Source organism: Fundulus heteroclitus, chromosome 21 (genome assembly GCF_011125445.2).
Source record: "Fundulus heteroclitus isolate FHET01 chromosome 21, MU-UCD_Fhet_4.1, whole genome shotgun sequence".
NCBI classification, from domain to species: Eukaryota; Metazoa; Chordata; class Actinopteri; order Cyprinodontiformes; family Fundulidae; genus Fundulus; species Fundulus heteroclitus.
The window spans coordinates 11045708-11059616 of record NC_046381.1 but is presented as its reverse complement, the minus strand read 5'-3'; the positions used below and the strand labels follow the sequence as shown (position 1 = coordinate 11059616).

The window sequence follows — 13909 nt, the reverse complement described above, 5'->3', positions numbered from 1 at the left end:
CAGTATGTTTTTTTTGGTAATATCTAAAAAAAGAATAAAAAGGGAGGTTGTGAGCAGGGGCGGATTTAGGAAATTGTGGGCCCTAGGCAAAGAAAGGCATGGGGCCCTCTGAATTGTGAAGACAACACATAAAACAGACCCATTATACAGATACAAAAATTTTAATAGAATAGATATATACGTTATTTTTTCTACATTTTGTCTTTCTCTTATTCCTTTTCTTGTTGTTTTCCTCTATGTTTTCTTTTGTCCCTTTTTCTAGTAGACAAGCCATGATCTGCTTATCTGTTCTCCATTTTTCATTTGAATGAAACAATAGCTGGAAGTAAATCTGCGCCCGTCTTCATTTCTTGGCAAGATCCTGTTCTTCACCTGGAGCGGTCCTCTCAGTACTATTGAGCAGCGTGCACGATCAGGCAGCTGATTGGTCAGAGCTGGGTCATCTTCAGGAAGTACACTGTGCTGACTGCTGCTTACCAGCAGAGTGGATGATGCTGGACTATCTCAGTCTGGTGCAACAACATCATTATCAAAGCCTGGCTGGGATAATCGGGCCCCCAGGAACTTGGGGGTCAATAACATCATCTATATATATATATATATATATATATATATATATATATATATATAGAGAGAGAGAGAGAGAGAGAGAGAGAGAGAGAGATATAGATATGTTAAATATATTAACTAATGTTAAATTATATATACAAGTCAACGGGTCAATAACATCTTCTATTATATATATATATATATATATATATATATATATATATATATATATATATATATATATATATATATATATATATATATATATATATATATATATACTATATACATATATATATATAACAGACTGGCGACCTGGCGAGGGATAAAGCGGATCAGAAAATGGATGGCTGGATGGATGGATATATATATATATATATATATATATATATATATATATATATATATATATGTATATATATATATATATATATATATATATATATATATATATATATATATATATACATTCTCAACTGTAATATTCCCTGAAAAAAAAAATATATCACTAGCATCATATCTATATCATCACAATCAGCAAATCTTTTGCCTGCACAATTTTTAACAATGTGCTTTATTTCATCTTTTTCTCAGTTAAAACAATGCTCTTTATATTGTCCTTTATGTCTTGCGTCCTTATCCATTGTATGTGGAATAGTCCTTGCAAGACTTGGGCCTACATTCACAAAAAATATTAAACACATTTGATATTTTTTTTGTATCATGTTGTATGTCTAAAATTTCTTTGACAAGTAATCTGGGAGTCTTGATCCTACTCTATCCTTTTTTACTACATCATTTATTATTCCCCATGTAGCCTTTATATTATTCATAATTTTATTTAGTGGGTTACTATAGTGGTCTGTTTATGTTTTCTTATTAAGATAAGATAAGATAAGATAAGATATAACTTTAATGATCTCACAATGGAGAGATTTACTTGTGACATTGGCTCTTATAAGCAACCGAAGGTGCACAAAGGAGGAAAAGGTGCACGAAGTACATACAGTACATCCAGACATATACAGTAGATGGGAAAAAATAATATAAAATCAAAATATCAAATAGTAATTGCACAGTTATTGCAGTGTACAGGACTATTGCACAGGGTATCAAATAGTTATTGCACAGTTATTACAGTGTTATTACACCAGGTTAAGTGCAGTAGCACTGTAAAATCTGATGGCAGAACAGATAAATTATATTATAGATATACATTTATGTTTATATATTTTGTACTTGTTTTTTCTTCTTACAGGCTTTCTGTAGACCCGTTGTTATCCATGGTTTGTTCACAGCATCCTTCTCTGTCAGTTTACTTACTTTACAGTTATTTTATACAAGTTACATCACAGCCTTATGAATGACTCATAGGCTATGTTAACATCATTAACATAAACTTCATCACAATTTTGTTTTTACAGGTCTCTCTTTGATGCCTTAAAAGCCTTTTGTGATCTATCCCTTACAAGGCTTCCCATTAAGACTGGTTTTTAATTATAGTTATGTTTGTAGACTGTAAACACAGGTAAACGACCACTGACATCAGTCATCAAGATCCGACTTTCCCCCTGTAACATCAGTGAAAATATTGTCGTTGAGTGTTGCACTGTGTCATAATTCTTGGTTATTAAAGGATACAGACCTAGACTGTACATTTAACTTCATTTGTTGTCCTTAATCCATACACATTTACCAGATCTATGTTAAAATCTCCATTTAAAAACATGCACTTATTTAAGATTCCGTCAAACAACTCAATTATTTTCTCAGTAAATAGCTCAACACAGGAGCCTGGTGCTCTATAAACACAACTAATTATTATGTTTTTAGTTTTTCTCTCAATATTTCTACTTAACAGGAAGCAAAGGAAGTGAAGCTAAAGTAGGAGAAACATGATCCCTCTTTTTGATTTTCATCAGAATTCTTGTTGCAGTATTTTGGATCAGCTCTACCAGGTCTAAACAGTCCAAATCAGGTTCTATAGGTTTGTCCATAAAAACAAGCTCAACAGTGGTTGTGAGGTCTCCACACATAGAGAGCTTGGATGCCCCTGGAGAGGTGACAACCCAAAACCCAATCCAACAAAGAGACAAGCACATAATCACAGGCATGTAGTCACAGTCACACGTTCCCAACCTAATGCCCACACATGCAATTTGTTTAAAACAGGGAGTGCTGTAAAGGATTTTGATGTAGAAATGACACAGTCAAATATATATTTTCTTTGTAAACTTGTATATGTATTAGTGTTGCACCGATACCGATACCAGTATCGGCCGGTGCGCCGATACCGCACTAAAATGGTGGTATCGGTATCGGCGAGTACCAACAAATAGGTCACAGATACCATTTTGATGTTTGTATGTCACTTGAATGCAGCCTTCTCTCTCCCGACACTCACTAGTTCTACTGGATTCACTTTGTATTAGTCTTTTTTCCTGCTTTAAAAGGGTAGCAGCTTGACAAAGCCATGACAGCAATTATTTTACATCCAAGTAGTATGCTGTTCTTCATATATACACACACACATAAATTTCAAAGTAATGGTATCGGTATGGTATCGGTATCGGCCAATACTGCACAGCCGGGTATCGGGTATCGGTATCGGGGCCAAAAAATGGCATCGGCGCAACACTAATATGTATATATATCTACCATCATTGCACTTGGTACAACACATAGTTATAATTATATTTAATTATAACTATAATTATATATATATATATATATATATATATAATTATATCTATAATTTTATATCTATAAATATCTATAATTTTTGAATATGCCCCCAAATGTAACACCAACCCAATCTAATACCTCATTACATTGTAACCTTTATCACGAGTAACATCTTTTATTTATTAATTTATTTTAATTTTATTATTATTATTGTTTTTAATAAAACACACTCATTCGTCCCCGCGAAAATATGCAATTCAAGTCCTGCCACAAACATTAATTTATGGAAGCTTCTCCATCCATCTAGTAGGAAGGCGGGCCGAACGGTTGTATTGACGCGGACCTCGTCCAATCATCTTCTTGGCATTTGCAGGAACCGGAAGTAGTCAACTGTTTCTCTGTTGTGATGATTTCCCAGAGTGGAGGAAAATCACACTTGACAATTGGATTTGTCAGTGTCAGTGTTTCTGTTTCACTTCTTACGTTGGAAGTCGAAGGTAGGGAGGTCGTTGGCAACAGACGTAGCATGTCTAGCTGTGCGTTTTCAAATTTAAACGATGTCAAATGGAACATAGTGGGAGAAAGAATCCTCACGTAAAGTTAGCCTGTCTGACTCCTTAGCCGGTGGCTAGTTAGCTTCGGAGCTAACGCCAACAAAGTAAGGCTAAATACACGGGTATTGTTCTGTATCTGTGCGTTTAATCATTACGTGTCACACGTTGGCATTGTCTTCGTTGTTAAATCGTGTTGCAAGGCATATCCTCCTTAAAAAGCCGCTGACAGCTGCTGAGTCATGAGCTAGCTAAGTTAGCTAACTATTGTTGCTGCCAAACTGGGGTTGCCCCTTTTGAGAGACTAACTGAAGTCAAGCCGCTAACTAGTTCTTCTGACAACAGAAGTTCTTAACTGAGCTCATGGATTAAAAGGGTAGCCGTGGAAGGACTTTTCATGCTTTAAAACGAGGGTGTTTCTTAGTTAGAGCCAGATCCAGGGTCATCATCATCATCAGGGGTAGCTTTGATGCATTTCAGAATCAGACTTGCTTTTGTTTTCTCTCTTAGAAATCGATCCAAAAAGTCTGAATCGGCCAATGGGAAAAATCTAACAATGTTCAGCTTTGAGGGAGATTTCAAAACAAGACCCAAGGTGTCACTGGGAGGAGCGAGTAAAAAGGTAAGAGCCAGACCAGCGTGGAGAAAGGCTGTTCAAAATAGAAACCGAACTATTTGACTGCAGGAAAAGTCCAGCGACGACGATGATGATGATGATGATGATGATGTTGCGTGCAACTCTTTCTAGCGTTTAGCTTGCCTTTGCCTCTGTTGCTTTGCAGGAAGAAAAAGCCTCCCTGTTGCATCGCACGCAAGAAGAAAGACGGAAAAGAGAGGTAATCTCCCCTCATGGGCCTTTTATGACTATATGGAATGACTAAACGTTAGATTAGGTTATAACATTGAGTCAGGCCTTAGTGTTATAAAAATAAATTTGTGGTTAGAGGGATTTTTCATTTAACAATGCACAAACTTTAGATCTACCTCACAACTCGTGGTTTAAAAATAAAAGTTCCCACTGCGTGAGCGTGATATAAAATCCTCACTACAGCATCTGTCACCGGACAGCGCAGTTCGTCGCTGCGGCCGAATTGCGTCACAAACATCCGAGGGCGAACGGAAGGGCGAGCGCTGCCATTAACGCTTCTGTTGTTGGATTAAGAGTTGTAGAAGAAGATGTCGTCTCCATCAGTCGTTACACTGTAAAGTCTTTCCCAGAAGATTTCTCATAACTTCAATGTATAATTGGTCCACACACATACACACATGTTTTTATTCGCAGCTCTTTCAACTACAAAGCAAACTCAATAAAGGGCTGCTTGTGAAGAGCATTACATTCTTACAGTCTTGAGTATTGGTATGTCCATCAATTACTATTCTGGTCCACTTTCATCATTTAGAGTCTGGTATCGAGTCTTGGCCGTGCAGCTGCTAACTTTTCATTTTCAGTGCAATAAAGTGGTTCTGATTCTTCCTCGCAAACTCCCTCCATATCCGTGAATTAGCAGATGAGTGATGCACCGTCCGCATTTGGTGCCACTGTTCATCTGAAATTTCTTCATTAGGTTCTTCCTCCCATTTTCCTTGATGTAATGATGAGGTAATTCTTATGTTGCTAACCTGATATGCGTTAACTATAATTCAGATGACTTCATTCACTCCAGGGCAGTCCAACCTGATCTCCTTTTTATAAGAATCCCTTATTTGGACGTACCTAAAGCTGTCGTGACTCGTGTGCATCTAATTCAAATCTTCTGAGAGTTTCAGAACTCAACAGCTTCCCATGTCTGGTTGCATTTGAACCTTACAATTCTTAACTAAATATTGTGTTTTATTCCCTCAAAAGTTCTTCTTGGTAGCCCTGTAATTCCTAATTTCTCATCTAGTAATGCATTCTCTCATGTTGTCAGCTCTGTCCTCTTTTGTTTTTAAGCAAATGAGCGATACAATACGCCAGTTTCATCCGTTGCATCATAGTTCTGTTCGTTTCTAAGCTTTGTTTCTTTGTTGCTTTAGGAAGAAAGAAAAAGGCTGAAAAATGCCATCATCATTCAGTCCTACATACGTGGCTACCAAGACTTAAAGCAACAGGTATGTCTGCCTCCTCTGTATCAATAGTTTTTTTTTTCTTCTTTCAGCTCAATAACTCGTTACATGTGCATATATTGCCACGGCCGTCTGCGGGGGCAACGGTTGCGAAGTTTAAAGTGGCTTAGTGACAGCAGGTCTTGGTGGTGAACCAATACAGTCTGATTCATGAGCGGGGGTAGAGCAAAACATGAGCTTAACAGGTTAATTTGGACATTATCTGCCGTGATGCGGACTTTCTGCTGGTCTTTTCTTCTGACTATGCATTATAAAGACCGACACAGCCATGATTGCCCTAGCCTTTTCACATCATACTATTTGATCTGTCCAGATCAAGAGGCCTTGTGCGAAGTCGGGTCATTCTGCTCAGGCCCAAATACAGACTGGGTGCCGCTGCATTCAGCTGAATAAGATGCGTTTGATATGTGTTTGAGATTCCCTCTGTCTCTGGCCGAGCTCTGAGTTGTGGTCCTCACGGCGTCAAGCCCATAAGCATTCAGTGCTTTAAATACCAGATCTTATGAACCCTCTTCAGGGCATTATCTGCATAAGATTATTATTCCTCAGATCTGAAGGATAATTGAAGGTCAGCTGGTTGCTCTCTTCTGTGCCATGGACTGCTGGTTCTGCTTCGGTCTTTTCTTTTGTGTGAGATCTCTGCATCACATTCAGTATTATCTAGGGCTGGACAATATAGTAAAAAAGCATATTGACAAAATAGAAATCATATTCATCGATATCTATAATTATCAACAAATTCAAAACATATATTTTAAGTGCAGCTCTGGCCATTTTATGCTGTTGCTTTGTAGATACAGAACACACAAACACCGAATTCAAGCTCAACCCTTTATTCAAGCAACTTTTTACCAAAACTACAAGTTTTTAAAGAAGAAGAAATAACTCTCTGAACTCTTTGATGGGGGCGGAGTTTGGTGACGGAGCGTTTCCTGGGTCTGTTTGTGATTGGTTGGGAGGATGTAACGACTGTGATATCAATTTACACGTATGGAACGCAAAAGGAAGGAAAATTGTTATTCTACTGAACTTTTTATAAACTCTTTTTTGTGTCTTTGATAAACGTGTATCGATTGATATATATTGTTATTGAATTACTGTCCAGCCCTAGTAATAGCCCTTATAATTCAATGCTGTTTTGGCTCTGTGACTACCCACCGACGAGGCTTGGAGATGTAATTTTGATGGGTTGACTTGGTGCCCAGGGGGCTTCGTGTTGGTGACCCCTGATCTAGAGAGATATGGTTGAGGAGCATCTCACTTTAGACGGGCTCAGAGTTGCTGTGTTACTCCATTGAAAGGAACCTGTGTTGGTGGTTTGTCATCCATACGTCTCTTTTTGGAGCCTTTATTACATTTTCTATTTGGAAAAAGGCTTAGAACAGATACTGAAGTCCTGGTAGTAAATATTGGGATTGGATTGCCCTAATATCTTGTTGGAGGAGCTTAAGAACTTGACTAGGGAGGGGACCATCTGAAGATCTGTGCTTAGGCTTTTGTAGCTCTCAATTAAAAAAAGAAAATAAAAAATCCATGAGACCAAATCTCTGACTCAAAGTTTTTTATATTTAACTGCATACTGGTCATGGATCACGTGTTTCTCAGGGACAGTTATTGCAGTTGCACAACAGGCATATGTTTACATTAGGTTTGTTGGAACAAGATGGGTGATAATGAAAGCAGAACTTGGAAAATACTTCATGCTAGACTGAATTACCATAGAACAATAGGGTGTAAAAAGAAACATTCACATGGGATGCATTTCTGATTATTGAAAAGGCATTTCCTGTGACCATAATAAATCATTACTATTGGTGAGTTACGAGTTATTGAACAATCTCTGACTGGGAAAAAAGTCCTAAAGCTGACATGTTTTTACTAGGTATCAAGGGCTGGTGGGTCTTTAATTTTCCATCTTAGAATATCTATGAGGCTCACTTGCCTTTAAAATAATTTGTTAGAAAAATATATCCTCAAGAACACAGAGAAATATATTTGGATTGACAACAGACATGCTGTTTCTCTCAGGCACAACAAACTCTGAGTTGTAGGTGATCAGAATCAGAAATACTGTAATAACTCCCTTATTCACGCTTTCTGGGCATGTTCAAAACTTCACACCTATTGGTTGTCTATATTCAATACATTCTCAGAAATATACAATGTTGCATTTGAACCTTCTGCTCTAACTGCAATTTTTGGAATCATACCCCCGAATAGTTTACTCTCCAAATATAATTCAAATGCAATAGCTTTTGCTACGTTGATTGCGAGATGCCTGATACTGTTGAGGTGGAAACAGAAGGCCCCACCCACACATGAACAGTGGCTCTCAGAGCTCATGAGGTTCTTACATTTAGAAAAGATAAGGTGTACACTGGCAGGTTCAACTGCTAAATTTTTCAAAACTTGGCAGCCATTTTTACTATACATGGAAACATTTAAAATGAGTATTTTATCATAACTAAACTACTGTTATATTCTTTTAGTCAGCTATGAACAAATTTTTGTGTTTTTGTCCTATTATTTATCTATTTATTGTATTGTTTTTACTCTATTTTTTAATTTTTACTTTTTATTTTTTGGGTATGTGTGTTTTGTGTAAGGGTTATATATGTTAAGTAAGACAGCGCTGTATAAAACATGAATGCTGTAAAGAATATGCTGTGAAAATTGATAAATAAAGTAAAAAAAAAAAAAAAAAGAAATACTGTAATAATCCCAGAGGGAAATTATTCATAGATTATCTCTATATAAGTGTTTGAGAAGGAAATTTTCTGATATATATATATATATATATATATATATATATATATATATATATATATATATATATATATATATATATATATATATATATATATATATATATATATATATATATATATATATATATATATATATATATATATATACACACACACAGGACAGACATTAAAATAAATTAATGTATTTCTTTACGCTGCAGAATTTTTTAAATCGTCCTCTATTTCCTGGGATGTGTTGTTGCATTTGAAAACGATCAGAATCGGGTTTTGCTAACAACATTGAACAGATATTTGAACCTATCTGTTTGGCATCCTATATGAAGGTGAAGGCTTTTAGAGAAGGATGTTATGCTGTGGGCAAAGAAAGCTCACTAAAGAGCTTGCATTGCATGTTTTCTCATCTGTGTGCGTGTCTCCTTGTCACCATGTTTACCTTTTGATTTGTGATACAAATAGACGTTTTATTGCTCTTGAACTAGTTTTGGTATTTTTTATTATATTTAGGATTTCATTTCTGTATTCTGACGTTTGTTGAACAGTTGATTGGGTCCAAGTGTTTTTATTTTGTCGCTGTTTTTCTTCCCTTTAGTATGCCATTCAGAGGGCCAAGTTTGATGAGTCTGTCAGCCAGTCCCAGGCGGGGGGAACGCAACACGTCATGGATGGTTCTGCTCTATGCCTCCTGTCGAGACAACTTATATTTTTCTACAGACAAAGTGTGGATGGACATAGATTGGTAAGGAAGCAATATTACCAGCGCTATTTGCTTTTGCCAGTGCTTTAATTGCCACGTTGTGTGTGACATCTGCTCTTGTGTGTGTGTGTGTTTTTATAAAGATATGGTTGTGCCAGAACCTGGTGAAGCACAACAGCCAGTTTGTGAAGCTCTTAAACACCCCGCAGAAGCAAACATGTGTGTTTCAAATCAAAACTATTCTGGGTTTCTGCTGTAGGTAAGGCTGGACACTTGTTATTGTCACGTGAACACAGGATCCTGGTTGATGTTACCACCGACTTATTTACTTTTTTTTTTTTACATTTTCTTCTTCTCCCCAGACTCCTGCAAAACTGCCCAGACGACAGTTTGAACGTTTCCGTTCCCATGCGGATGTTAGACATCTTTTCTTCAGAGAGAACCTATCTTCTTGTAATTCCTGATGCTAACAATGTAGCGTCATTACTCGAGCAGATTTTGCACTATATGGTACAGAAAGGTAAGCTTGTCACTGACTTAAAATCCGTGTTGATTTTATGTGTTGAAACAGAATGCCTTTGTGCATTTGAAATGTCTTGAAACTAAGCTAGATCTTACTCTTATTGCATGGATAAAAGCTGTTTAAACTACTCAGACTTGGGTTTGGTTTAGTTATTTTTGGTCAGTTAAAAAAAAATACACATTTAAGTGTAGCACAAAAAAACTGGAAAGAATGAGAGAAAGATACGACTGGATCAAAGCCTTCTCACAGCTATTCTGATTTAAAAAAAAAAATAATGATTCAGTTATTCAGGCTTGAGGAGACAAAGGATCCTGTTTAGTTTTAGTGTTTTTCTTTGGACAGAATTCAGATCTTTGGAAATGTTGTTTTAAGTCGGGGAAGCTGGAAAGGCCCCCTTCTTTGGATACCAAAAATGGAGCGTGTAAAGATAAATTTCAGAAAATGTGTGAGATTTATATCTCGAGCTACTTTAGATGCAGTAAATTAAATCCGGACTGTTGAATTGCTGTTCCTTTTAATGGACCTTTGCATAAAACCTCTACACTTCAAATTTGTGTTAATGCATAAGTTAGCAGCGTAGGTTTCATCCAACTTAATTTCTTCTTTCTTCTTTTATCAGGATATTACAAATCGCTGTATAGTCTTGTAAATCACCGGCTGCCCACCAGTCTGGAGTACAGCGATGCTCCTTCTGTTCCTCTGGCAAGCACACTGTTGGAGCACATCCTCAAACCTTTGCACTTTACTTACTCCTCCTGCACAACAGGCGCAAGGTACGCAGAAAACAAACAACTACGAATGTGTCTGTTACTTTTTCCGCAACCCTTTCCTTTTTCAGTTGTTTGTGCTTTTAGCTCATATTTGTTTCCATATCTGGTGGAAAAATATTTAAAAACTGTCAAAGACAGAAACCTAGGGGAAGGCAGCCAAAAGTTGAATGAGGGATGACCCAGTGCGCAGAACACCAAAACCAAGCAACGACGCAAAATAAGATTGAAAGCCATCGATGATTGGAGACCCAGTGAACCGGCACCCTACCTAAGAATTTAAGTGCTGTGTGATGAAATCAGTGCAACTCTAGTTGCATTTTAAAACTGCAGCAAACAGGCTTAAATCGGAGGCAATGGGACTTTCGCTCAGTTCTTTCTGAAAACGTTTCGACACCAATCCAGGACTCTGTCAGTTTTGGTGGCTCGCACTGGAGCAACCTGCAGTTGGTGCGCTTCTGTTTTTAAAGGACATGGAGGCCCATTGGCCAAGGTGCATTCTTTGCATCTGACATAAAATGCCTTTTATGTGGAAATATTCATTTAGCCGCATTACACTACCAGTCAAACATTTGGACTGAGTAAAATCGTCCTTCCATCCTGAAAGTAGTAAATACATTATGTATTCAGAAAAAGGAAATTTAAAAAATCGATATCTGTGGGAGCTGCAGACCTATAAAAACTAACCAATCACTGCTCTTCGCATCGAAGGGCAGGGATTGGTTAGAGTTTTGTTCCTGCTCTCACCCTCTCTGTCTCTCAAGTTCCGGAGGTTATCGCCTTATCTATTGGTTGTCCCACATGCCAATCATTCTGACACGCTCACGTAAGGCCAGTGTGCGTGCTCTTTCCTTGTTAGTTTCCGCTTGCTGGCTGCACATGCGCACTTCTAGTGTTTATGTATCCAGTTAGCTTAGCGACTAGCTTAGCGGTTAGCCGTTCCTTGTAGCTCCGCTGGTCTCACTGTGTACTTTGAACATGGCTGAGAGTCGCAAGAAGCGAAATCGCGTTGGTGTTTATGAGAAGAAGAGAAAGGCCTCGGTAGAAAGAAATGACACCAGAGTGAATTTGGGAAAAAAATTTTCACACAATCCCCCGTAGGAACGGAAGAACATGCGCAGTTATTCAAAAAGGGACTTTGGGAAACTTCGGGAAAGAACGCCAACCCTAGCTTTAATGTCATGAGTTTCTATGTTGCAGACACACCAGCCCCACATTGGTTACTGCAGCACCCTGATTAAGCTGAAATGGTTTTCCAACTGTCCTGAAGTTGTTCCCAGAGGTATTAATAAAAATAAAGACAGAGCACTGACTGAGAAGTTGAGTCCAAACTTTTTGACCGGTAGTGTGGCATAGCAACAAAAGCTTGAGATTGCAATAGTTAACCAGTAAATTCAGTGGGAGACCTAATCCTGGAGATGAATGCGAAAGCTTGGAAGTGACCATATTCCTATAGCTAAAGGCTGAAATATCGGGTTTGCTCAAAAGTCGGCCATGTCTGCAGCTTTCCCAGGACCTACAGCAAGAAAACCGGGCAAAGAGTGTAAATGCAGGCTCCAGGCCTATTGTTTCTGGTTGGATTCTGTCTGTCAAATAAATGGGTCAGCAGTTTGGTCCCTTTTTGTGTGTGTGTGCTCTTCCGTCAGTCTTGAAGCAGCAATTACTTCAGAGACCCTCTTATATCAAGTCATAAAAACCTTCCCGCACCGTTGAGCTGAACATCCGGCTGTTGACTCTCAGTTTAAGACATTTGTAATGACGGCGACAGGAGAACTTCTTTTCTTTTATGAAGAAAGGGCGCGACAGGATGGAGAGAAAGTTGTGTACACAGTGATTCCAGTTAATTATCTCTACTTGTGCCCACCAGATGTTATTGACTGAGCTCCACAAAGCAGTCCTATTTGGGAGAGACAATATTGTCAGGCTGGGACGCAACACAAAAGCAGGACGGCGTTAAAACAACCCCCAATAACCTTAACTGTTTCATACACTGCACTCAAAGGGCTCTTTGGCTGTTGTCTTGCAGGCAGTTTGTATTCGCGGCGTTTACCGAGGAGTTCATCTCGGCACCGTTCACCGAGCAGATCTTTCACTTTTTCATCCCGGCGCTCTCAGACCGCCGTCTCTCCTTCCCATTCGAGGCCTTCCTGAGCTCCCTGCAGGTCACCATCGACTCTTTCTCAGCAGCACAAAACCAGGCGCCCTGGCTCTTCTATTTTGTCCTCTGTGCTGGAGAGAACTGTTTAGGTAAGATCCATGCACACACACCGCACAACCTCATATAGGTTTATATGTTGTTGATAGTAATTAAAGACTTAAAACGTATGGATGCGTGTGCGGTGGCAGGGTCGCTGTCAGAGGAGGGAGACCTGCTCTACCTTCAGGCTCTGCAGGCTCTGCTGCCGCTGCTGCCGGTGTCGGAAAGCAGCAGCCGGCCAGAACTGAACAGCGATTCAGAGGATGACGATGACGACATGCACCCTATACCCATGCAGGTACAATCAACTCAGACTTTAATACATTGTTAAAAAAAATTACAGCGTTCATAGACTAAAACTCAGCGTGTGTGTGTGAAAGTTCCTGGAGTGTCATGAAACTAATTCTGTTTAGTTATTTTCTGATATGTCAGCAAAACTTAAAGTGTAACTCACACCAATATCAACTTTTATTTTTATTTTTTTTTTTTTTGGAGATAAGCTGTAGAAACTAGGACAAATTGTGCTACTTTAATGTAACTGTGCAATTTCTTAAATTTTTACGAGAACTTGTTTAGTTCTGCAATATTTGTCTTGAAACCGGCTCAGTGCTGCCCTCTTAGGGTTGAACGTGGCCATTGCATTTGAATTTTCCTTTCAGTTCAAACGGTACACGCTTTCATCACCATAGCCCCCTTGGCGAAGACATGAATTGCAAGTTTTTAGGTTTATCTTTGAACGTGAAGTCGCTTAATTTGGCTTTGCTTGTTTTTTTAATAGAAACACCTTTAATGTTTTGTACCATCTGAACCAATAGGAAAATTCAACTGCAATAACCACTGTTCCACCCTAAGAGGGCAGCACTGAGCCAGTTTTAAGACACATTGCAGAACTAAACAAGCTCTCATGAAAATTAAAAAAAAATGTACAGTAACATTGCGGTAACCCGCTTAGGCCTGGTTTATATAGTTTATCTGCAAAAAAAATTAGATTTTGGGGGGAGTTACACTTCAAAATGGCCTATAAGTGCCTTAAGATGACATGTTTCATGAATTAGCGCTATATTAAATT

At 38.3% G+C, this 13909-nt stretch overlaps 1 protein-coding gene across 1 annotated transcript in view; it reads left to right on the top strand.

Moving 5' to 3' along the window:
• Positions 1–3609: 3609 nt before the first annotated feature.
• ube3c (ubiquitin protein ligase E3C) overlaps positions 3610–13909 on the top strand; it is a 41249-nt gene continuing 30949 nt past the window's right edge. Inside the window, exons 1-10 of the mRNA XM_012853165.3 lie at positions 3610–3731; positions 4296–4407; positions 4568–4621; positions 5802–5876; positions 9249–9395; positions 9497–9612; positions 9716–9873; positions 10496–10649; positions 12670–12890; positions 12990–13138. Of these exons, the coding sequence (XP_012708619.2) occupies positions 4342–4407; positions 4568–4621; positions 5802–5876; positions 9249–9395; positions 9497–9612; positions 9716–9873; positions 10496–10649; positions 12670–12890; positions 12990–13138 (1140 nt within the window). The 5' untranslated portion in view covers positions 3610–3731; positions 4296–4341. The remainder of the gene's footprint in view (positions 3732–4295; positions 4408–4567; positions 4622–5801; positions 5877–9248; positions 9396–9496; positions 9613–9715; positions 9874–10495; positions 10650–12669; positions 12891–12989; positions 13139–13909) is intronic.